The sequence below is a fragment of the Gigantopelta aegis genome, chromosome 14, assembly GCF_016097555.1.
Source record: "Gigantopelta aegis isolate Gae_Host chromosome 14, Gae_host_genome, whole genome shotgun sequence".
In the NCBI taxonomy this organism is placed as follows: Eukaryota; Metazoa; Mollusca; class Gastropoda; order Neomphalida; family Peltospiridae; genus Gigantopelta; species Gigantopelta aegis.
In genome coordinates, this window is record NC_054712.1 from 48,325,120 (window position 1) to 48,349,837 (window position 24,718).

At 39.9% G+C, this 24,718-nt stretch overlaps 1 protein-coding gene across 1 annotated transcript; it reads left to right on the forward strand.

The window, feature by feature from the left end:
- The first annotated feature begins 1,655 nt into the window (after positions 1–1,655).
- Positions 1,656–24,706, forward strand: LOC121388432. Its single transcript, XM_041519747.1, has 4 exons — positions 1,656–3,751; positions 14,549–14,923; positions 16,158–16,374; positions 23,245–24,706. The coding sequence occupies exons 1-4, from the start codon at positions 3,260–3,262 to the stop codon at positions 23,427–23,429; spliced, it is 1,269 nt and encodes a 422-aa protein (XP_041375681.1). The 5' UTR covers positions 1,656–3,259; the 3' UTR covers positions 23,430–24,706.
- Positions 24,707–24,718: the final 12 nt, after the last annotated feature.

Here is a 24,718-nt window from a genome sequence, read left to right on the forward strand (position 1 = left end):
ATGTGCTCCACACTTTACGTTACCCACACTCTATGTGGACCACACTTTACGTGCTCCATACTTTACGTGCTTCACGCATTATGTGCTCCACACTTTACGTTACCCACACTATGTGCTCCACACTTTACGTTACCCACACTCTACGTGCTCCACACTTTATGTTACCCATACTCTACGTGCTCCACACTTTACATTACCCACATGCTACGTGCTCCACACTGTATGTTACCCACACTCTACGTGCTCCACACTTTATGTTACCCACACTCTACGTGCTCCACACTTTACGTTAATCCACACTCTACGTGCTCCACACTTTACGTTAATCCACACTCTACGTGCTCCACACTTTATGTTACCCACACTCTACGTGCTCCACACTTTAAGTTACCCACACTCTACGTGCTCCACACTTTACCGTACCCACACTCTACGTGATCCACACTTTACGCACCCCACACCTTTAAATCTAAAGTTAAAGAATGTTTGTTTAACGACACCTCTAGAGCACACTGAGCTATCAATCGTCGACTGATTTTTGCTCGAATTAAACGAAAATGTGCGAATCTGCAAAATTTAATAACATTTATTCACATTAGCATTACTGCCAAACAGCTGTATAGGGATGAAAACGAATCATTTTGTCCCTGTCTCGGGCGAGCGCTCTACTGACAAAGTTAAATCCTGCCCTTCACTTTTAACGCATTTGGCTTTCATGACTTTTTAAAAAAAAATTCCATTCAAACAAACATTCAGAAATTACAGATGGTTACAGTTGGATGTTTGCGTGGGCCACAAATAACAAAATTTGTCTAATGTTCACTTTTCGTGATTTTATTAATTACTGAGTGCTGGCGTCTTTAGTCTGTAATTTGCATGCACCGTTATTGCGGGGTCGGCATAATCGCCAGTCAGAAAGTGTTAACGAGGGTTCTTCTAGTGACAATCCCGTAATGTTGCGGTCAATTCAAATTAATCGCAGATTGTCCGTCGCGCGGGAAGGACGTGCACAACATAGCAATACGGATAAGTCTGGGTAAATTCTGTATGAATTTTTCATTAAACGCAGCCTTTCGCACTTTCCAGTGTGTCCATTACCATCGTAGCGCGTCGTCAGGGAATGGATGCCACGTGGTCGATAAAACGCGCCATTCTAAAGCGATCGTCGGGAACGGGTCATTTCGGCGCAGTGCTTGCACGGGAATGACATACGGTTGTATAATTGTTGTGATTGGAGTACGGTGATGTGACAAATGTTGTGACACATGAATTCGAAATTCGATTTTTTTATTTTTTTATGTTTTTTTACAGGAATTGTGTCTGTCTGTGTGGAATTTATATCTTCGACTCAGGTCAGTCGTGTGACAAATAACACGGTGTAGTTAAAACATTTTGGAATATTCTAATTGATGGATTTAATAACATAAAAAGTTTGATTGAATCTGTCTTTTGATGACACCTTTTCGTTTTCAGTTTATTTTGAATTCACACATTTCTATGACAATGAAATGTAATTATTACATTTTGTAATATTCATATTTCTGGAATTATTAACATTTTAAATGTTTACTTCGGTGATACATTTGGTTTCAGTTTATTCTGAATTCGCACATCACTTTGTTCATATTTGTTTCATGAAGGGAGTATTTCCTTGAGTAAAAAATATATTACAAGTTTTATATAAAAATAAAAATATGATCCAGTATAATATATTTAAATATTATTTTGAAAACTGGAAGTACCGAAATGTGTGTTTTGAGTAGTTGATCCAATTCTTGTTCGACTTTCAGCCATTTATTACTGTTATGTAAACTAAAAGTCAACTTTGAGACATACAACTTCCGTAAGAACATATCAGCACTAGCATTAATGAAATTGATATATGGATACTATTGCGTATAATATATAACTGTATATACACACACAGATTGTTATTGAGATATGTATCGAACCACGTAACCGATCAAAGTAGATTAGCTAGTGCTTAGCACCGACAACAAAGAAGCGTTTCTTACAACTGTCAATCTGCTATTAATAGTCACGTGAGTCGCTGTCTGCAGTTACGTGTTCTGGTACATATATGTGGAATTCGGTAATCAGATCAAAACGGACAGAAACGCAACCGTGCATTTAACAGGCATACCTGTCAGGTGCTTCAAAGTTAAACTGCGCGGCGCGAAGCAGTATTATGTGAAACAAATAACAGAACTCAAGACACTGTTTTTTTCATGTTCTGAATTCTCATTTGAAACTGAGACAGGGTTTGTTCGGATTCTGTTTGTGATGTAAAAAGATTATAAACGACTTTGGAATTACTTTTATGTAATCTATATTTTGAAGATTGCATTTGTGACAGGTTTGTTTGTTTCTTTCTGGAGACATTTGTAATGATAGAAAACATTAACGGACGATGTTGAAGCATATGCTACAGTGCTGTTGTAACCAATGGATTGACACATATCAGTTTTCGAAAAACAAATATGGCTACTACTGCATGACGAAAACAGAACGCGCGCTTACATCTGTGTGTCATCTGCTAACCAATATTAACAATACACAGAGAAGTTTAGTTACAGATTGAGGGAAGGAGATTATTAAATATTTGATCTGCTTCTTATTGTCCAAGTGTGCGTGCCATCATTACTATTTACTATCTGTACAAAACGTACACCGCGGCACTATATTGGCCAAGAGGTTATATGTGGACGTGACAATATTTCTGGTATCGACTTTATATATTTAAAAAAAATTGTTCACGTATCTTTAAATATTTGTCATTGGCTTTTTATTGTTAGAACAGCCGTACATAACACATTCATAAACGAATCCTTAGGAAGTTTATTTTCCTTTGACAGACATCTTGACTATATTGGGTTTTTTGTCATCATCTGAAGACTTTTAGGCCATGTAAATAAAGTGGTCTTGATTATATTTGTGATGGTTACAAGAACACTTCGGCGGAGGTCTGGAAAATGGGCCCGTGCATTGGCTTGATAATTGCGTTGCGAAGCAAACATTACTTGAGGATCTTTATAGAAAATCACTCTCATTGAGTTTCAATACGCTCGTAATTATTTATGGTAGCAATGACTCCTGGCGAGTAGGTTTTGTTAGCCTCATTGATCCAGCATGCTCGTCGTCAAATATCGGTGTTTATCTCTGACGTTTACAACCGCAAACTGTTTCAGACAAATACGATCTTAGCGATGTCATTCAATAATCGTATTAAAAGCAGACGTCACTAAGCTAACGAGTTCAAATGACGACCAATCCATTTGCAGCCGAAGAGAACTGGTATTTAAAAATGCAGTGCGAATCTACGGATTTAATCCACCAATCGGCGTTAGCGTTTCAACAGCTAATACTTACGGCGATCGTGGTGGCGGGATTTTTGTACACGAAAACGTATTACGACAATGTGCGGCGCCATTATGCACGGATTACGGTAGTCGTAATCGGAGGAGGCCCTGTTGGGTTAACAGCGGTTCTGATAGCATCCAAAAATATCCACGTGAAAAAGATTTATCTCTTCGAAGAAAGTTACAGAAATAATCTTGTGAACAAGCCTAACCAAGTGGCCTTTGACTTCAGGAGTGTGACTTTCCTCCGAACCTTGGGAGTGGATTTCGATAACATGGAAGGGTGCTGGGATAACAATATATTTTTCACACGAGTTGGGATATTCCAAGACTATCTGTTAAGTTTAATATTCAAACTCAACACAGAGACAGACGTTCGTCTTGGAACAAAGGTAACGTATGAGTTGTTGAAGTAACGTATAATTTTTGAAGTTACAAATAAGTTTATGTTAACGTATGTGTGGTTGAAGCAAGAAGTGGGATTAAAAGTAACGTATTGTGTTTGAAGTGACAAATGGGTTTATGTTAACGTATTATTTGTTGTGAGAAGCAACACGTGCTGTTAATGATAATGTATTGTTTGAAGTGACAAATATGTTATGTTAACGTATGTGTTGTTGAAGCATGAATTGGTGTTAAAAGTAACGTATTATCTATGAAGTGACAAATGTACTTATGTTATGTGTAAGCAAGAAGTGTGGTTAAAAATAACATACATGTATGTTTAAAGTGACAAATATGTTTATGTTAAAGTATATGTTGAAGTAACAAGTGGTGTTGAAAGTAACGTACGTTTTTGCATTGACGTGTGACCTGGGGCGGATCCAGCTTTTCTGATGAGGGGGGTGGGGGGTCCAAGACAAAAAGGGCATCATAACATTATGAAAAGGCACTATTGAAAAATTACACACGGTTCACATGGACCATAATATAATAGCGCTACAACAGGGACGCTGGCTGACGTATTCTACAGTGTTCTATGCATTGACAGAATAAATAAATTTGTAAAAAACCTAAAAATCCTAAATAAATGGGGCACTTCTCAAATTTGAGGGGGGGGGGGGGGGTCCGGACACCTTGGACCCCCCTCTAGATCCGCCCCAGGTGACGTGTTCAAGAAAAAGAAATGTTTTATTTAACGACGCACTCAACACATTTTATTTTCCGTTATATGGCGTCAGACATATGGTTACGGGCCACACAGATATTGAGAGAGGAAACCCGCTGCCGCTACTTCATGGGCTGCTCTTTTTCAATTAACAGCAAGGGATCTTTTATATGCACCATCCCACAGACCGGATAACACATACCACGGCCTTTGGTGTGCTGGCTGGAACGAGAGATAGCCTAATGGACCCACCGATAGGGATCGATCCCACACCGATCGCGCATCGAGCGAGCGCTGTACCAGTGGACTACGTACCTCCCCTGTGACGTGTTAAAGATGTGTTAATATTTAGATATAAGTTATAACCTAAGTTGACACTGCTCGTATGTGTTTTTATTAACACATATTGTAAACACAGGTGACATTAGTTTTGTTAAAGTGGCATTTTGTGGCTGTGAAAGCAACGTGTTGATAATGCAACACACACACACATTGTTAAAGTAAGTTATGTACGTGTTGTTGAATTAACGTGTGCAGTGTCATAGCAACGTACTTAGAGTTAAAGTGATGTGTGCGCTTTAAAGTACCCTGTGTGTTTGAACCTAATGTACTACAGTAACGTACATGTCGTTAAGTACATCATGCGTTCAACTATAGTATATTGCTGTTAATCGTCTGTAAACCAAGGTATATAATTGTTATTGCTATATTACATCGCTAGTAAACGTCTGTAAATCGGGATAAATACATGTCGTGAAAGGTACATTAGTTATCCGAGTTTCAGAACTATAATGTATGTGTTATTACAGTCATATTACTAACTCACTGGTTTCACTCCATTAGACTAACGGCATGCGACACACAGATCCAATGCATTTGTTTTTGTTCAATCACACTGAAGTTAGTTAGCAGTGAACCAGCCTAGCAGGCGTGTTCAGGACAACGAACGCTTGCGGACAGTGTCTTGTTCGGAGCAAAAACTGGTCAGACGAGCCTCATAAGTGCTCGACATCCTGGACCTATCTCCGATTGTCATTAGTGATATTCTTAGCTTATACTGTCCTCTAGTGCATAGACGTAAGAGGTCTCATTTTTGTAGGGGTGGGGTGTGTGGGGGGGGGGGGGGGTGCCTGAATTAAACTACAATTCTCGAATCCAAATAACAACATTTATTCATATTAGCATTACAACCAAACAGCTGTTATAGAGTTACAAACGAACCACTACGCGTTTTTACATGGATTACTATTTACAACTAATTTTGAGGGTAGAATAATAGAAATACATGGTAAAACGGTCTCATGTTAACACATATTGCCTAAATATCACTATAATTTTTACCCGAATTTTAGGTTTTGCTCCAGCTGCCCCCCCCCCCCCCCCCCCCCCCCTCTGCTTTCGTCTCGTACGCTTATGCTATAATTAAAAAATATTCACGTCACATAGGATTGCAGTAATTCGTATTAGTGGCCTGCATAAGTTTATCTGACGTCATAGACAATATTTCACATAATTATTATACCAATACAAACTAATTTTATAAAGTTAAAGTTTGTTTTGTTTAATGGCACTACTAGAAAACATTGATTTATAAATTATCGGCTATAGGATGTCAAACGTTTAGTAATTTTGATACAAACTAATTATGTTTCATAAAAAAAATGTCGCTGTGTGTGTGTGTGTGTGTGTGTGTGTGTGTGTCTCACTTTCTCACCAATCTCTCTATCTCTATATGTGTGTGTGTGTCCGTCTGTCTGTCTCTGTGTCTGTGTCTCTGTGTGTGTGTCTGTCTGTCTGTCTCTCTCTCTCTCTCTCTCTCTCTCTCTCTCTCTCTCTCTCTCTCTCTCTCTCTCTCTCTCTCTCTCTTAGTCACAACAATATTGTTTTTACACATATTTTAATGTGCATTCTTCGCTAATATACAAATTCCATTTGTATTTAAAATTCCTGGGTTCGCGTCTGCTAGTATTTTTTCTTTTTTTTCCTTCAGTTTTCTGTTGTTGATTGTACTTAACTCGATCACAGAACAGATCGAGTGTTAATGACCACCATCAATCTGAATATAACTGCATCATTATCTACTAAATACTAAAATAACCCGTCTACGTAGTTTTAGCTAGGTTTCGTGTCATTTTCTCTACGACACGTGAAACTGACAAATTGGAAACTGTAAACGTCCATATTGTCGACAAACCGCCACCGTAAAGAAGCGTGTTACTAGATACCCCCGGAGACGGTTATAAGATAAATCGCCAGTCAATGCATTCGCCGGTATCGTCTTCGTCTTAAATAAAACAATTCGTTTAACAGTATCCTAACTGGAGCCAGAAGCGAATCTATAAATAATTCACCGAACTTGAGCGAGGAGGCGTGCTATGATTCTAGACTTGTGTGTGTGTGTGTGTGTGTGTGTGTGTGTGTGTGTGTGTGTGTGTGCGCGCGCGCGCGTGCGTGCGTGTGTGTTTGTTGTTGTTGTTTTTGTTCGTTTTTTAAATAAATGACAAAAAATGGTATATTCTTTCTTACGGTTACGCGCTAGTGAACTAAAGTTTTCCCAATGAAAAGGTTGGAGTGGGGGCGTGCGTATATGGGAAAGATTTATTCTACAGTCCCCTGATCATGAGATGTCATGGGTTATGTATTCTATCCCCATCGGTGGGTGATTTATCTGCCCAGCCAGCGATTCAAGAAAGACTCATCAATCTGTAAAAATATCTTTCCACTCTACCTTGTGCAGAGATAGGATTTTGACAGAGCTAATAATTGTGTCGTTCAGATATTAGAATGAGGATGACCAATTAAATGGTCTTTAAACCGTAACCGGCCTCGGTGGCGCAGTGGTTAAGCCATCGGACTACAGGCTGGTAGGTACAGGGTTCGTAGCCCAGTACCGGCTCCAACCCAGAGTGAGTTCTTAAGGGCTCAATGGGTAGGTGTAAGGCCACTACAGCCTCTTCTCTCTCACTAACCAACTAACAACTAACCCACTGTCCTGGACAAACAACCCAGACAGTTGAGGTATGTGCCCAGGACAGCGTGCTTGAACCTTAATTGGATATAAGCACGAAAATAAGTTGAAATCAATCAATTAAACCGTACCTGGAAAAGTCACCATGATGATGATGATCATCATCATCGTCGTCGTCGTCACCACCATCATCATCATCAACATCATCATCTATTTTGTTTAATCTTTCAGATGATAATGGTGACATGTTGACTATACTACATAAAAACCTGCAGTCAGCTAGCAGCAAGGGATCTTTCATAAATACTTTTCCGCAGACAATACCTCACATACCACGGACTTTCATATACCAGTGGTGAACTGTGGAAGTTTCCAAATCAGCTACACCTCTTTCCGGGTCAAACTGAAACGGCATTCCTTTAATAGCAAGGACTGGGGCGGGACGTAGCCCAGTGGTAAAGCGCTGGCCTGATGCGCGGTCGGTCTGGGATCGATCCCCGTCGGTGGGCCGATTGGGCTATTTCTAGTTCTGGACAGTGCACCACAACTGATATATCAAAGGCCGTGGTGTGTGCTGTTCTGTTTGTGGGATAGTGCAATAAGAGATCCCTTGCTTCTAATGGAAAAATGTAGCGGGTTTTCTCTCTAAAAGTATAAGTCAAAATTATCAAATGTAATAGCCGATGGTTAATAAATCAATGTGATCTAGTGGTGTCGTTAAAGAAAACAAACTTTAACGGCAAGAATAAAATGAATGAATGAATGAATGAATGAATGAAAGAATGAAAGAATGTTTAATTTTACAGTTAAGCTTATCGATTTTCACGAAGAGTGTTTTATATGCAGTGTCCACAGACCACACACCGCTGTCTTTGAGTCTTTGATATACCAGTCGTGGATCCCTGATTGGAAACTCTAAAATGAGACGCAGCCCCCTCCCTTCGATTAAAACTGAAATGTGTCCTTTAATAATGTGAAGACATCTAGTGTATTGAATTATAGACGTATGCACGGATAGGAACTTTACAGGCAGTACCTTCAGGTACTACGTGTAAAGTAGTTCTTATTCGTGCATACGTCATAAATAAGTATGTCACGACAGACGAGTCGTATGATTGGATATAATGAGTATGACGTCACAAAAGATCACTCGCCTGATTGGTTGTAATGAGTATCTCACATGCAGATTATCGTTATGGCGTGGTATTTTGATTATCTTAAATGTAGAACGTGCTAGAACATTCACAGTTAATCAGTATTTTACTGATAATCTTTTAATATATAGTTATAAAGTCTCTCATAACTCTATATAAGTGGCTTGTGTACTTTTATTGCTGTATTCTTTTATTATTATTGTTAAACATTTGGTTTTTAATCACGACGGGACGTAGCCCAGTGCTAAAGCGCTCGCTTGATGCACGGTCGGTTTAGGATTGATCCCCGTCGGTTTGCCCATTGGGCTATTTATCGTTACAGCCAGTGCACCACGACTAGTATATCAAAGGCCGTGGTATGTACTATCCTGTCTGTGGGATGGTGTACCTAAAATATCCCTTGCTACTAATGGAAAAATGTAACGCGATTCCTTTCTAAAACTGTCAAAATTACCAAATGTCTGACATCCAGTAGCCTATGATTAATATATCAATGTGCTCTAGTGGTGTTGTTAAGCAAAACAAACTTTAACTTTGGTTTTTAATCTGTACACAAGGTGAGACGTAAATAAAGAATGTGTCTGTCTGTCTGCCTGTCTGTCAATCAGTATTCAGTTATTTCCTACCAAATTTAGAACAGGAAGAAAGGAAGGAAAATGTTTTATTTAATCACGCACTGAACACATTTTGTCATTTACGGTTATATGACGTCAGACATATGGCCCCGTGGTTATAAACCTTAAAGTTTAGACTTTAATCAAGTCCAGACTTTAACGTCATGGCAACGCCATTCAAATAGCATTACGTTAAAGTCTGGATTTTATTAAAGTCTAGATTTTAAGTTTTATAAGCACGGTTAAGGACCACATAGATATTGAGAGAGGAAACCCGCTGTCGCCACTTCATGGGCTACTCTTTTCGATTAGCAGCAAGGGATCTTTTATATGCACCATCCCACAGACAGGATAGTACATACCACGGCCTTTGTTACACCAGTTATGGAGCACTGGCTGGAACGAAAAACAGCCCAATGAGTCCACCGACGGGGATCGATCGCAGACCGACCGCGCATCAAACGAACGCTTTACCACTGGGCTACGTCCCGCCCCCCATATTTAGAATAATGCAGTTAATTGTGTTTATCACCTTCCACGAATATCTGTCATAAGACGGAAAACTGAGCTAATAACTGGAGATGACGGACTGGCGGCACCAGTTCCGCATTGACGCATGCGCAGTATTATGTTTTATTTCCGCTAATTATGTCCCAAAGGCGAAATCGAAATGAAAGCGTTCTATAATAATATTTCCGTTGCCAGTGGCTAAATTTCTGTTTGGCACACGATGACCGAGTATCGAGTAGTTGAACCCGTAGGCTATTATTTTAGAAACATCAAAAACAAAGATGAGTCTGTCTGTCTGTCCACCAGTCTGCCTGTCTGTCCACCAGTCTGTCTGTATGTATGTGCAAATTGTTCGACAGTTCTTTTCATTCGATTGTATACAGTCCGTCAAAACTAAATCAAAAGATCTACTGCCATGTATGTAAAATAATAATAATAATAATAATAATAATAATAATAATAATTATTATTATTATTATTATTATTATTATTATTATTAATAATATTATTAATAATAATAATTATTATTATTATTAATTTATTTTAAACATTGTGGGGGTTTTCTCTAGATAGAGTAAGAAATCGTGTATATTGTCATCCAAAAATACAAAAAATGAAATTAATAAATTAATTAAATTATTATTATTATTATTATTATTATTATTATTATTATTTTTTTTTTTAATGTCTGTGAGATGTACTCTGGAATAATGTTCTTCACACAAAATGATTCGAAAAAAGTGTAATAATTTTAAACAAGTTTACATTAATTTTTAGGTGACAAAATACATGTATAAGAATTTTATTATTGTTTCGTATATAACTTTGTACCTTCGACTGCATGAAACCCATTAATACTGCATCTCACATGCGCATGCGCACTATAATATTTTCTTTACACTAATTATGAATCGAAGAGAAAATGAAAAGCGAATCACATGGTCTATATTCCATTTTAGCTAAACGTTTGATCAAAGTTAATTTTCTCGATTCGCTAGCCGGAGTTTTTGTACAATGAAATCTTTTCGTATTGATTCCTGTAATGAAAACGCCCCGAGAGTGTGACTGGAATATGACAGATAGTGCTGGGTTGGTAATGCGTTTTAACGAGGTGATGCTGTTTACACGCGACTCGATTATTGGACGATCGCTAAGCAAATTATTTTCACAAACAGTTTTATTTCAGCTTGGGAAATGAAATGATGACCTCGGCGACTGTCAGGGAAACAAATGTCTGTTTTACGACACCTCAGCACATTAATATGTTGAATCAGCAGATACTGTATGTGTCTATCATGGCGATTGTGGCATTTGGTCTAAAACCCCACTGCCACCACATGGCTATTTTTGTTATTAATTGAACAGCAAGTAAATGTGCATAGTATGGTGTAGATATAACACCCCCCACCCCACCCCCCCCCCCAAAAAAGAAGAAGAAGATGTTATTAAAGCGGGGGACGGGATCTAGCTCAGTGGGTAGAGCGCTCGGCTGAGGTGCTTTGGTCATAGGATCGAACCTCCTCAGTGGATTCATTCTCTGGTTGTTTTTCCCCAACCAGTGCCCCACAACTGGTATATCAAAGGCTGTGTTATGTCCTGTCTTTGGAAAAGTGCATATAAAAGATCCCGTGCTACTAATGAAAGCAATAACGGGTTTCCTCTTGACTATATGTCACAATAAGCAAATGTTTGACATCCAATAGCCGATGACATAGGCGTACGGGCTTCCATTTTTGTAGGGGTGGGGGGTGGGGAGGCAGGCTGATTTTTGCTCGAATTAAACTAAAGTGCCCGAATTTGGATTACAACGTTTATTCATATTAGTATTATTGCCAAACAGCCTAGGGTTACAAACGTTTCGCCACACCCTTTTACATGGGTTACAACTACAGTGAAACCCCTCTAAACCGGACACCCTTGGACCAAAACAAATGTCCGATTTAAAGAGGATCCAGTTTAGAGAGGATATGTTCTGTCCTGGTTTTTAAAAAGGGACTCTGTAAAACGTCCTGTTTTGAGGGAATTCCGGTTTACAGAGGGTCCGGTCTTGAGAGGTTTTACTGTAATATTTTGGGTAGAATAATGAAAGACATGGTGAAAAGTGTTCAGGTTTTCTCATTTTGCCCGAATTTCTCTATTGTTTTTGCACGAATTTACAGATTTGCTCCAAGGGGGGGGGGGGGGGGGGGGGAGTTGCTCCTCTGTCTCGTACGCTTATGCCCGATGATCAATAAATCAACATGCTCTTGTGGTGTCATTAAACAAAATAAACTTTAACAATGCCGTTAACCAAACACGTTTTTAACTTAAAACTTTATTAAAAACAAATACTGCCCGAGGTATAAAATAAGAATTACGCCCCCACCCACCCATGTGGTCGATTCTGGACCAGCCCCTAGCAGATCGATATACTTGATTTAGATATTGTTTAAATACCAGCGTGTCACGTTTAGATATCAAACATGTGAATAAAACAGCAGAAGAATCCATTTTGAATGTTTGTGTTATAAAAAAAAAACACCCCACAAAACATTATCGATAATCCACCTTTAATTGATTCCTATTGTTTGCAGTAAAAGTTAGTTTGGTGGTTTTTTTCACCTTTCACTGTGACTAATTATAGCTACTGGATGCGGTGTATCAAACTTAATGGAACAACTAATGACGTCTGTTAAACTGTGAGAGAAACATGCTCTGGAGATTCGCTCGATGCGTGGTCGGTGTGGGATCGATCCCCGTCGGTGGGCCTGTTGGGCTATTTCTCGTTCCAGCCAGTGCACCACGACTGGTATATCAGAGGCCGTGGTATGTACTACCATGTCTGTGGAATGGTGCAAATAAAAGATCCCTTGCTGCTAATAGGAAAGAGTAGCCAATGAAGTGGCGACAGCGGGTTTCCTCTCTCAATATCTGTGTGGATCCATAACCATATGTCTGACGCCATATAACCGTAAATAAAATGTGTTGAGTGCGTCGTTAAATAAAACATGTCTTTTTTTTGTTTGCTCTGGAGACAGCGGGAAAATAAACTGATACGTCTGCGACATAATCCGATTAAGACCCATGGCCGCCGCCAACTTCCCGCGAGCGAAACATAACCCGGTCACGGGAGTCCGGAGCGGTCATTTAGTCGAGGTTGTTGACATTGACAATACTATATATACATAGAGACACCGTTGTTTAATTTTTTTTTTACAGATACTAACTTGATTGTGAATTAAACATATGGCAACAAAATGTATTGGTGATATTTTAACTATTTATGTATATATACGCACTTATGAGTATTAATGCGCAATAATTTGAATACTTCGTGTATTAATCCGCGAACGTTTCATAGTTTAAATATTGAACGTTTTAATCCACGAATGTGTTATAGACCTAGTTTTAATGTATTTTAATGGGTAAATATTCCATAGTTTCAAAATAATTCGTATCTCTATCTCTCTCTCTCTCTCTCTCTCTCTCTCTCTCTCTCTCTCGCTCTCGCTCTCGCTCTCGCTCTCGCTCTAGCTCTAGCTCTCTGTGTGTGTTTATGTGCGTGTGTCTGACTTTATCCAGTGTTCAGGTATTATAAACACTATAATTTACCTCATTACAATACTTTGTGTTGTCGCTACTAACAATAATCAATAGTAATGTCTAATGATAGCGAACTCCAACCGAATCCGTTTACAACTCTCTCACAAACGGATAACTAACAATTAATAGGGCTGATTAATTAATAATTAATATGATCTTAAATCCATATAGGCAGCCTTGTGGCTGACCTTGACTGCAGCTCTTTCTTGCAGTTCGTCTTAGAGAAGCAAACATACGGGCGCGTTCTGGAGGGCGAGCGCCCGCGAACTATTATACTGGTTTTCATCCTATTCTATTCAAATCTTAGAGAGCGACGGCGTGCGTTCGGCCTCTAGAACAGGTCCCGTGGAATGTATTTGGCACGGAGGGGGGGGGGGGGGGGGGGGGGGGCACTGTCAGTTTGATGGCCTTGGGGATAAATACAAACACCTTTATGATAGCACGAAAATGCGAGAGGGGTTCGAGGATAGTTCCCACCAAAACACTTTGAACGTTGACCTATCGAGTTTTGCCTTTTTGCCAATACCTAGATGGCATTAAAACAAAGTGGCATACTAAAGAGGGAGAGAGAGAAAGTCGCAAGAATTACGCGAAATCTTGAAATATACGTCCTTTCTCTGCTAACGTTCACTACAATATTTTTTTCATATACATTGTATTTTAAGAATCTAAGGTTATTAGCTACAAATGAGCCAATGTTTTCTTCGAATGTCTACGTAGCTATAAATCAATTATATGCATTAAACAAAATACTGTACGTGGAGCAGTCTTTAGACTGTCTCATGCGCAGATACAATTATTGATCTTGTAGTTCAGGGCCCCATTCCACGAAGCGATCTTAGCCCTACGACTAAGCTACGCCTACGACTTAGCTACGACTTAAAGGGGCGGGATGTAGCCCAGTGGTACAGCGCTCGCTCGATGCGCGGTCGGTCTGGAATCGATCCCCGTCGGTGGGCCCATTGGGCTGTTTCTCGTTCCAGCCAGTGCACCACGACTGGTATATCAAAGGCCGTGGTATGTATATATGGGATGGTGCATATAAAAGATCCCTTGCTGCTAATCGAAAAGAGTAGCTCATGAAGTGGCGACAGCGGGTTTCCTCTCTCAATATCTGTGTGGTTCTTAACCATATGTTTGACGCCATATAACGGTAAATGAAATGTGTTGAGTGCGTCGTTAAATAAAACATTTCCTTCCTTAGCTATGGCTTATTTCGTACCTTTCAATTCTTAATTCTCTTATTCTTTCAGTTTTCTAGAGAAAATATCAAAGACATAGAAAGCATACACGGGCGAGTTCTCGTGATAGCGTGTGACGGGAATGACGGCCAGGCGTCCAGGATTCTCGGACTGAGTGACGAGTTCGCCAACCATTCCTACAAGGCTTACGGTGCCGTGGCGGGCATCACGAGACTCGACAAGTGTCACCTGCCCCTCCCCGAGAGGAGAGTCCACAATCTCTTCTTCGACCTGTCTGCTTACGGCGCGAGCCTCGACGAAAACGGCAAAGCAGAAGGCTTTACGTTGAAGATATTCGGCAGCAGCAGACAGCGGTACATGACTCTCCTGGTGCCCAAGAGTGAATGTCCCATGGTCAAGACGATGAGGCTGGTGTTAGACAGAGGAGTGAGTTCTCTCGGTGTCTTTTAAAAAAAAAATATCTTTGTAATTTTTGTGGTGGTTTTAAAAATTATTATTAATTACCAATATTGTAATTTGTCATAGTAAACCCTTCAATATGCACCAGAAGTAGCCCCTTGTTCTCGTTCTCTCTTTTTACCGGCTTCGGTGGCATCGTGGTTTGGCCATCGGTCTACAGGCTGGTAGGTAATGGGTTCGGATCCCAGTCGAGGCATGGGATTTTTAATCCAGATACCGACTCCAAACCCTGAGTGAGTGCTCCGCAAGGCTCAATGGGTAGGTGTAAACCACTTGCACCGACCAGTGATCCATAACTGGTTCAACAAAGGCCATGGTTTGTGCTATCCTGCCTGTGGGAAGCGCAAATAAAAGATCCCTTTCTGCTAATCGGAAAGAGTAGCCCATGTAGTTGCTACAGCGGGTTTCCTCTAAAAATCTGTGTGGTCCTTAACCATATATCTGACGCCATATAACCATAAATAAAATGTGTTGAGTGCGTCGTTAAATAAAACATTTCTTTCTTTCTTTCGTTCTCTTTCTCAATATATCTCTCTCAATCTCTCTGTCTCAAAATATATGTCTCGCCCTCACTCAGTCTTGTTTTTCTCTTTCTCTCTCTCTCTCTCTCTCTCTCTCTCTCTCAATCTCTCAATCTCTCTCTCTCTCTCTCTCTCTCTCTCTCTCTCTCTCTCTCTCTCTCTCTCTCTCTCTCTCTCTCTCTCTCTCTCTCTCTCTCTCTGTGTGTGTGTGTGTGTGTGTGTGTGTGTGTGCGTGTTTGACTATGCATATGCGCGCGCATTTAAAAGAACACTTTTAATTCTACCCTTCCTCTTCCTGAGGCTATATTGAATACTGCAGCTCCATTTCTTCGAGTCTAAAATTTCAGCATGCTCTTGGTGTTAAATATTAAAGAGATGGAAATTTGAACTTTTTGTGAACTTCAGAACAGGTGACAGAAAAATAATATAGATTTCCAAATCAGGAATATCCTTCGCAATTTGATACATCACCATCACAATATATATATATATATATATATATATATATATATATATATATATATATATATATATTGGAAAACAATGATTAGTATGTCTGAAGGTCCTTATATTTATGCGCCTCTCAGTTTGCAGAATCACCTGAACGTCTGTGCTGGGTTGTCGTTAAACATTCATTCATTCTTCCATTCGTTCCCTGAGGGTCTTGTCTTATTTTCCAGATGATGAGGAATATATTTGTGAAATGTTACAACACCTACAAGAGCCAGGGTGAGGTGACGCTCAGTGAAACTACCGCAATAAAACATTTAAAATTCAGTCCTCGACTGTTCGAGCTCAAACTGTTCCAGCGACTGCACACGGTCGCGTATTTCGAAGATGACGACATGTTCGTTATAGTGGAGGGGGAGTCCGCGAGATGCGGCAACTTTCACACAGGTAGGTTGGAAATTAATACAGGTGTGATTTGAGGGGTCGGGACGTAAAGTGGTAAAGTGCTCAACTGAAGCGCAGTTGGTCTATGATCGATCCCAGTCTATGGACCAATTGGGCTATTTCTCGTTCCAGCCAGTGCACCACGACTGGTATATCAAAGACCGTGGTATGTGCTATCCTGTCTGTGGGATGGTGCATATAAAAGATCACTTGCTACTGATGGAAAACTGTAGCGGGTTTTCTCTCTAAGACTATATGTCAAAAATACCAAATGTTTGACATCCAATAGTCGACGATTAATAAATTAATGTGCTCTAGTGGTGTCGTTAAACAAAACAAACGTTTTAGGTGTGATTTGAGTAATACACGTGGGTTTCATTTTATTCAAGAATTTAAACAGGTGACTAGTCGATCACTGAGAAAACTCTGCCGATTTTCATGTCACAACACTGACGTGACACACTCTAATTACTCTTGTTACTAAAGTAGCCATGTTTGTGATCTAAAACCCTGTCACGGAAAGAACGTTCTGGCGAAGCCAAATATTGTACCCACGAAATGCGTGCTTGAACACTTTTCTGAAGTAAGCACGCCAAACATTACCCATGCCCATGCTTTGAAGCAGCACACTTGAGTAGCTCGCCAAAGACAATCACAGGCACATAAATTATACGTCCAAAGATAATAACTGCAGCATATACAGTCTATATTGTCCAAAATGTAATTCCGGTAGAGTCTATGTAATTTTCTCGTTTGAACATTCGTTTTTGCCAATGCACCACGATATCAACGGCCTTGGTATGTGCTATCCTGTCTGTGAGATGGTGCATATAAGATCCCTTGCTACTAAATTTAACGGGTTTCCTATCTAAGACTATGTCAAAATTACCAAATGTTTTACATACAATAGCCGATGATTAAACAAAACGTTAAACGTTAAACAAAACGCACTTTTGAACATTTAACATTCATCTGTTTGTATTTTTATATACCTTTTTTTTCCTTTAATCCATACACTTGAGTAGCTCGCCCGAAGTTAATACAGTGTACATTGTCCAAAGTCTAAATTCCAGTAATGTCTATTTTGACTAATTGTATTTATTGTGTTATATTATGTTCCTCTGATGTCACCGAATGGTAGCCAATTGAGATTAAATAAAGTTGTGTTCCGCTGTTTTTAGAAGCTACTTTTTTAATTGACGATTTTTATCAAATGTCGGAAAGAGACAAATTTTATGTGGGTTTTTTAGCGATTCACGTATATCTGTTTTATGCGCCAAAACCTGTTATTATATTTTAAAAAGACGTAAATGGTTTTTATATGGTTAATACATGTATATATTTCAAGACTTTTATTATCTCTACTGTGTATTTTATTATAATAAGCATTTATTTTAATAGTTTTTTCCGTTTTAGTCTCTCGTAACTCCATAAGAAGTAGCTTCTTTATTATTTTATTAAGAATATTTATGTATTTATGTAATATTGTGGGTTAAACTTTAATAAAATATCTGTCTGTCTGTCTGTCTGTAGTTTGAAGAAAACATGAGATACGCAGATGGGTTGTACTAATTATGGGAAGACTAAATATGTAGGTCCTGTCTAAATCTCCTATCCCTAATCTTTCCGCCTCAGTGATTATTGGTATTAAACGAAATTGTATGTGGGGGAAAAAGTGTTAAACGTCAGTGTCAATGATTCGTTATCGGGTGTATAGTAGAATAAGACCATAGTTAGCTCGAATGGCTATCTAAACGGGTTACGATTTGGCACCGTATGTCAAATACATGCGTTGCCTAAACTCTCTAAAATTTGCATTTTAACCCCTTCTGGTCAAAGGTCAAGATAACAACATCTTATAGCTTGCATACGCTGCCAGTCATGAATTCTCTGCACCGTTATATTTACTGTCTATCATGGTCGCAGTCATGGTGATGGTAGTTATGGTGGTAACGATGATGACGATGAATTCATTACATTTATACTTATTTTCGTGCTTATATCCAATTAAGGTTCAAGCACGCTGTCAGGGACACGCACACCTCAGCTATCTGGGTTGTCTGTCCAGGACAGTGGGTTAGTTGTTAATTGTTGGTAGTTAGTTAGTGAGAAGAGGTGTAGTGGCCTTACACCTATCCATTGAATCGTTAAAACTTCGATCTGGGTGGGAGCCGGTACCGGGATGCGAACACCCAGTACCTACCAGACGTAAGTCCGATGGCTTAACCACGACACCACCGAGGCCGGTGATGACAATGATGTACTAAAAACCAAGGTCAAAGGACTTTTTGTAAGGAAGAAATTAATACATTTGTATTTAAGAAAGCAAATCCGTTTTTATCACACAAGCTACTCTTAACAACCGGCTAAAAAAGGTATTTAATATACGATGTTCCACAGACAAGATACAATATACCACGGACATATTAATACTGACCGGCCTCGGTGGCGTCGTGGCAGGCCATCGGTCTACAGGCTGGTAGGTAATGGGTTCGGATCCCAGTCGAGGCATGGGATTTTTAATCGAGATACCGACTCCAAACCCTGATTGAGTGCTCCGCAAGGCTCAATGGGTAGGTGTAAACCACTTGCACCGACCAGTGATCCATAACTGGTTCAACAAAGGCCATGGTTTGTGCTATCCTGCCTGTGGGAAGCGCAAATAAAAGATCCCTTGCTGCCTGTCGTAAAAAAGAGTAGCCTATGTGGCGACAGCGGGTTTCCTCTAAAAACAGTGTCAGAATGACCATATGTTTGACGTCCAATAGCCGATGATAATATTAAAAATCAATGTGCTCTAGCGGCGTCGTTAAATAAAACAAACTTTACTTTTTATTAATACTGATATACAAGTTGTATAGCAGTGCTCAGTAATATCAGGCTGGAATTCCATCCATGTAATAACCGAGCCAAGTGTTTCTTAATTTCAATAGCAACAAAACTGGGGAATGAATGAATAAATTAATTAATGATTGATTGATAGAATGATTGATTGAACGAACGAACGAACGAACGAACGAACGAACGAATATCTAACAGCAAGCTAGTAGGGGCCAACCATAACATACGTACGCACAAACTCTTGGATATTTTTAACGCCTCTTCTATCACTCATGTACATCTTTCGTAGGCTACGTTTGATCATTACACCCTCCCACCATGTGCGGGCGTAAATCGAACGTCAGTGCTGAAACGTTTTACACACACCCCAATTTAAAAATAATAAATTTGGCGTATTTATTCTGTCAGCGACCCCCTTCCCTCTCGTGTATACTCTTCCAAGTTCGTACGTAATGTGCAACTCTCCCCCCCCCCCCCCCCCCCCCCCCCCCCCCTCCCCTTCACGCCTCTGGGCGCACGTGCACACAAAAGCTATCTCGGCTACTGGATGTCAATCACAGGCTCAGGGCGGAATAATCATAGCTGATCAAAAGTCGTGCTTTCGCCCAATTATAAATGCTATTTCACTGAAGCACGTTTCACCAAATGCCAAGGATAATGACAGCGCGCGGTTTCTGCTCGGAAATCAGGTGTTTTTCTGTACTGGTAATGGATATGAAACCTTGTTACGTCAGCCTTTCCTGTGTGTTATATTATATGAAGCTTGCCATCATTCTAGATTGGATATTTTGTTCTCTTAAAAACTAGTTCCTCTGTACTCCAGAAGGTTATTTCTCAATACACGCAGAATCATTCATTACACAATGCTTTATCGACCACGCGTTATATGGGTATAGTAGTTATAGGAGCATCATCCAAATGTGGCTAAACAGCGTCAATATGAAGAGACTATTCCGAGCTTGCTGTCACTGTAACATTGTTTTTGAATTACATATAGAGAATAATACATGAGTGGCCGTTAGATACCATTTATCTCACAACAAGTTGTTTTAAAATGTATCTAACGAGCGAACGCGCGAGTTTGATACGTTTTTAAACGACTTGTGAGATAAACGGTATCTAATGGACACGAATGTATTATTCTATTTCTTACATATCCTCAAAAACCAGGTTTTAAGCAAATTTTGACATCTTTTTTTTCGACTAAAAGTTATTTACAGCCGTTGCACTTGTAGCTAACTTACGCGTCACAGACACATGATTGTTAGGTTAACTATACGTCACAGTGTAATCTATTTCCACCGTGTTGGTTTTCATTGGCTGCATGACACTGGTGACCAGGGCCCCGTTCCACGAAGCGATCTTAGCCCTAAGATTACCTTAAGCGCATAGCTCCCCTATGCATTTAAGTTGATCTTAGGGCTAAGATCGCTTCGTGGAACGGGGCCCTGGTCATCACCTACGAGCAGCCAGAGTCGTGTGCCTTTACGTGTGTTAACAACCCATGTGTTATTAAAAATAATGCATGGTGTTCTCACCAACGGGTGTGTAAGAAAGTGTGTTTCTTATGATACTATTGTTTGTATTAACTCAAACTTTTTTTTTTACTGAAAAAAAAATCAACAAAGCTACTGAAGTACCTGTATATGACTACGTCTCTGTTGTAACGGCTTCCCATATACTTTCCATAGCGGCTACTTTCATTCCATTCCGTATTAACTTGCGGCGGGATTTAGCTCAGTCGATTGAGTGCTTGCCTGAGGTGCTTGCGTCGCAGGATCGAACCACCTCTGTGGATCCATTCAAATTATTATTTTTTTCTCGTTCCAACCAGTGCACCACAACTGGTCAAAGGCCGTGGTATGTGCTTTCCTGTCTGTGGGGAAGTGCATATAAAAGATCCCTTGCTGCATTGGGGAAAATGTAGCGGGTTTCCTCTGATGACTACCAGTCAGAATTACCAAATGTTTGACATCCAGTGGCCAGTGATTAATTAATCAATGTGCTCCAGTGGTGTCGTTAAACAAAACAAACCGTATGAACTTAAGATATACGTTTGCTTTATGATGTATGCATATATACTAGTAGTCTAGGCGCAACAATTTATCAAGAAATGGTACACTACGCCAAACGTTATGGTTTCGAATCCTAACAAAGACAATCCTAACTTAAAAGGTTTTTGTGTTTTTAAGTATTAATATAACGTAATGCAAATTCAGTTCTATGTGATAGCGAAAGCATTTGTGGAATGCAAAGGAAAGCGCCGGGATACAAAAAAAGAAAAGTATATCATGACAAAATGTAATGTTCCTGCTTCTTGCATAGACGTTTGACGTATTATCGTAATTTTTATGTAGTGTCCCTCTGCAACCGTTAATGTAACTAATAATATGACACACGCTTTTATGAGCTTGTTTGCGACTCCGTTATTGTCACGTACAAGGATAAGAAATGTGTTTAACCCACTAACAAGGAGAAGTAACTAATCCCTCGGGGCGTTACCCAGGCAGCTTGGAACCGAGATGACTTTCTGTAATCAGCGAATGAGTTTCTTCCAATTAAGAACACGAGTCCCTCGTGTGAGGAAAAACATTAGCGTGACGTTATCCGGTTATTCATTTTAAACTTTATACCCAAGACTAAACTCACCGACAAGGAAGTAGAGGGGATGGGGCTGTTTAAAAAAAAACCCACAACGGAAGTGCCAGCTGGGAGCGGTGTTATAATAATTTGTTTCTGGTCTACATGTTGAGCGAAATGTCGTAAAACTATATACGTCGGTAGATACCAGCAACTGGGGTGGGGGGGGGGGGGGGGGGGGGGGGGGGGGTAGGAGGAACATTTATTAATTCGTCTTTCAACTTGGAGGGGCAGGACGTAGCTCAGTGATGCAGCGCTCGCCTGATCTAGGATCGATTCCAGTCATGGGCCCATTTGGGCTATTTCTCGTTCCAGCCAATGCTCCATGTGCATCTGGTGTAACAAAGGCCGTGGTATGTACTATCCTGTCTGTGGGATGGTGCATATATAAAAGATCCCTTGCTGCTAATCGAAAAGAGTAGCCCATGAAGTGGCGACAGCGGGTTCCTTCCTCTCTCAATATCTGCGTGATCCTTAACCATATGTCCGACGCCATATAACCGTATAGAAAATGTGTTGACTGTGTCGTTAAATAAAACATTTCCTTCAAATTGGAGGGCATTGGCGTATAGCCATGATTTTATACCGGGAAGCGCGTGAGTGAGGAGGGTGGCACTGGTACTCTTATGGAGCAACAGGCAAATATAAGTTGTGGTAGGAAAAAAACAGTTGGTGTGATTGGGGGAAGCATGGCCCCATGACCCTCCTGGCTACGCCAGTGGGGAAATCGAGAGTTGAAACACATTCAGGCCACCTCAGTTTCAGAGTTGGAAAGTGCAGTGTCTCCGGACCTTGCCTGCTTCGGATTCTAAGCTAGTCTCGGGAGTGGCAGTTCTCCTATGGGATGAAACATTCTGTTACGGATCTCCTAGGAGAGTGGCAGTCCTTCTAAGAACGAGCACCTAATAGTGGATCGTGGAATCAAAAACGACTTTGCCTAACATGCTTTCGACTCTGCCTTGTGCAGAGATACGATTTTGACAATGGAATATGTTGTTGGTTTTTTGTTTGTCGTCAGATTCAAGCACCCATGAAAACTGGAAAATAATACATAATATATTCATTATTAAAAGGACATGGTTCATTTAAAACATTATTCTGTAATTTTGGTTAAAACTCAGTTTCAAGCTTAGAATATTCATTTATGTACATCCATTTTGATCTTAGTTGTTAAAATGTCTGTTGTTGTTGTTGTTGTTTGTTGTTGTTGTAGAGTGCGGGACTATATTACTAGATGTGAAATAATTACTCTTTCAAATAATAAACTAAAAAAGTTTTAGACCGACAAACCATACATTGTCATAAAAGAACATTTAGTTATGTTTGTTATTATATTAATTATTATGTTTAAAATTAATATATTTATATAATTGTGTTTTTTTCCCCCTTCAGGGTTAGATATTAACAACGGGATCCGTGGCCTGATGTCGCTGACAGCGTTTATCTCCCTTGCATCGTGCGCCGTCACGGAACACGCAATCTTGAACGCCATGATGTACAAGGCCAGACACGATGACAATCTATGTCGAGAATTTCTTAGAAACGGACTCAGGGAATCAATGTATTCATCATACTAGATCATCACATTAAAAAAGAGAGGAAGAATCAATTTAAAATCAAATAAAATTTTATCTTTTTATTATATCTAATTTGTAAAAATACCGTGACGTTACCGTACTAATTATTAAAAAATGATGACGTCATTAGGCAAGCCAGGATTCTATATTGATGGGTACCCAGATGGGGAGGGGGCGGTGGACACAACCAAAAATATAAAAGGTAGTGGGGGTGGGGGGGGGGGGGGTTAAGAAGGTGTGATTGGGGATAACGTGCTTGTCGTATAGATGTATTTTCAAAAGGAATACTCACTGTATATTCTTTCTTTTTTTCTTCTTTTTTTCTAAACCTGGCAATGTCAAGGTTGGGGTGCCTTGAATCATCGTCTTACAATATACAACAATAATAAAATTATAACATGTGTACATGTATAGCGGTAAGATAAAGAGGGGAAGGTGAAAAAAAGAAGACACTCACTGTATATTCACTGACATTCTGAGATTTCAGGATCGTCCCAAAACAGCTTTAGAGCACATTGATACGGAAACGTCTTCAGCTAGATAAAAAAAAGAAGAGAACACTTAAATTAAAAAGTGTGTTAGTGAGCGTAACCCCAGTGTGTCAGTTAGCGTAACCCCAGTGTGTCAATGAACGTATCCCCAGTGTGTCAGTGAGGGTAACCCCAGTGTGTCAGTGAGCGTAACCCCAGTCTGTCAGTGAGGGTAACCCCAGTGTCAGTAAGCGTAACCACAATATAGGTGAGCATAATCCCAGTGTGTCAATGATCATAACCCCAGTGTGTCAGTAAACGTAACCACAATATTGGTGAGTATAGCCCCGGTATGTCAGTGAGCGTAACCCCAGTGTGTTAGTGATCGTAACTTCGGTATGTCAGTGATCGTAACCTCGGTATGTCAGTAATCGTAACCGGTATGTCAGTGATCTTAACCTCATTGTGTCAGTGAGTTTAACTTGGTATGTCAATGATCTAAACCTCGGTATGTCAGTGATCGTAACCACGATATGTCAGTGAATTTAACCTCGGTGTGTCAGTGAGTCTAACCCAGTGTGTCAATAACCTTAACCTTGGCGTGTCGGTGACCTTAAACTCGGTGTGCCCGTGACCGTAACCCCAGTGTATCAGTGATCTTAACAGAATGTGACAAGTCCGCGTCTTTTGCCACAACATATCAATTGCATGTCCGTTACGCAGTTATCGATTACATGTTTATGTATTATTCCAAAGTGTCAGTTTTTATATTAAAATGTATGGATTATTAATAAAAACGATATTTGACATGCCATTTTG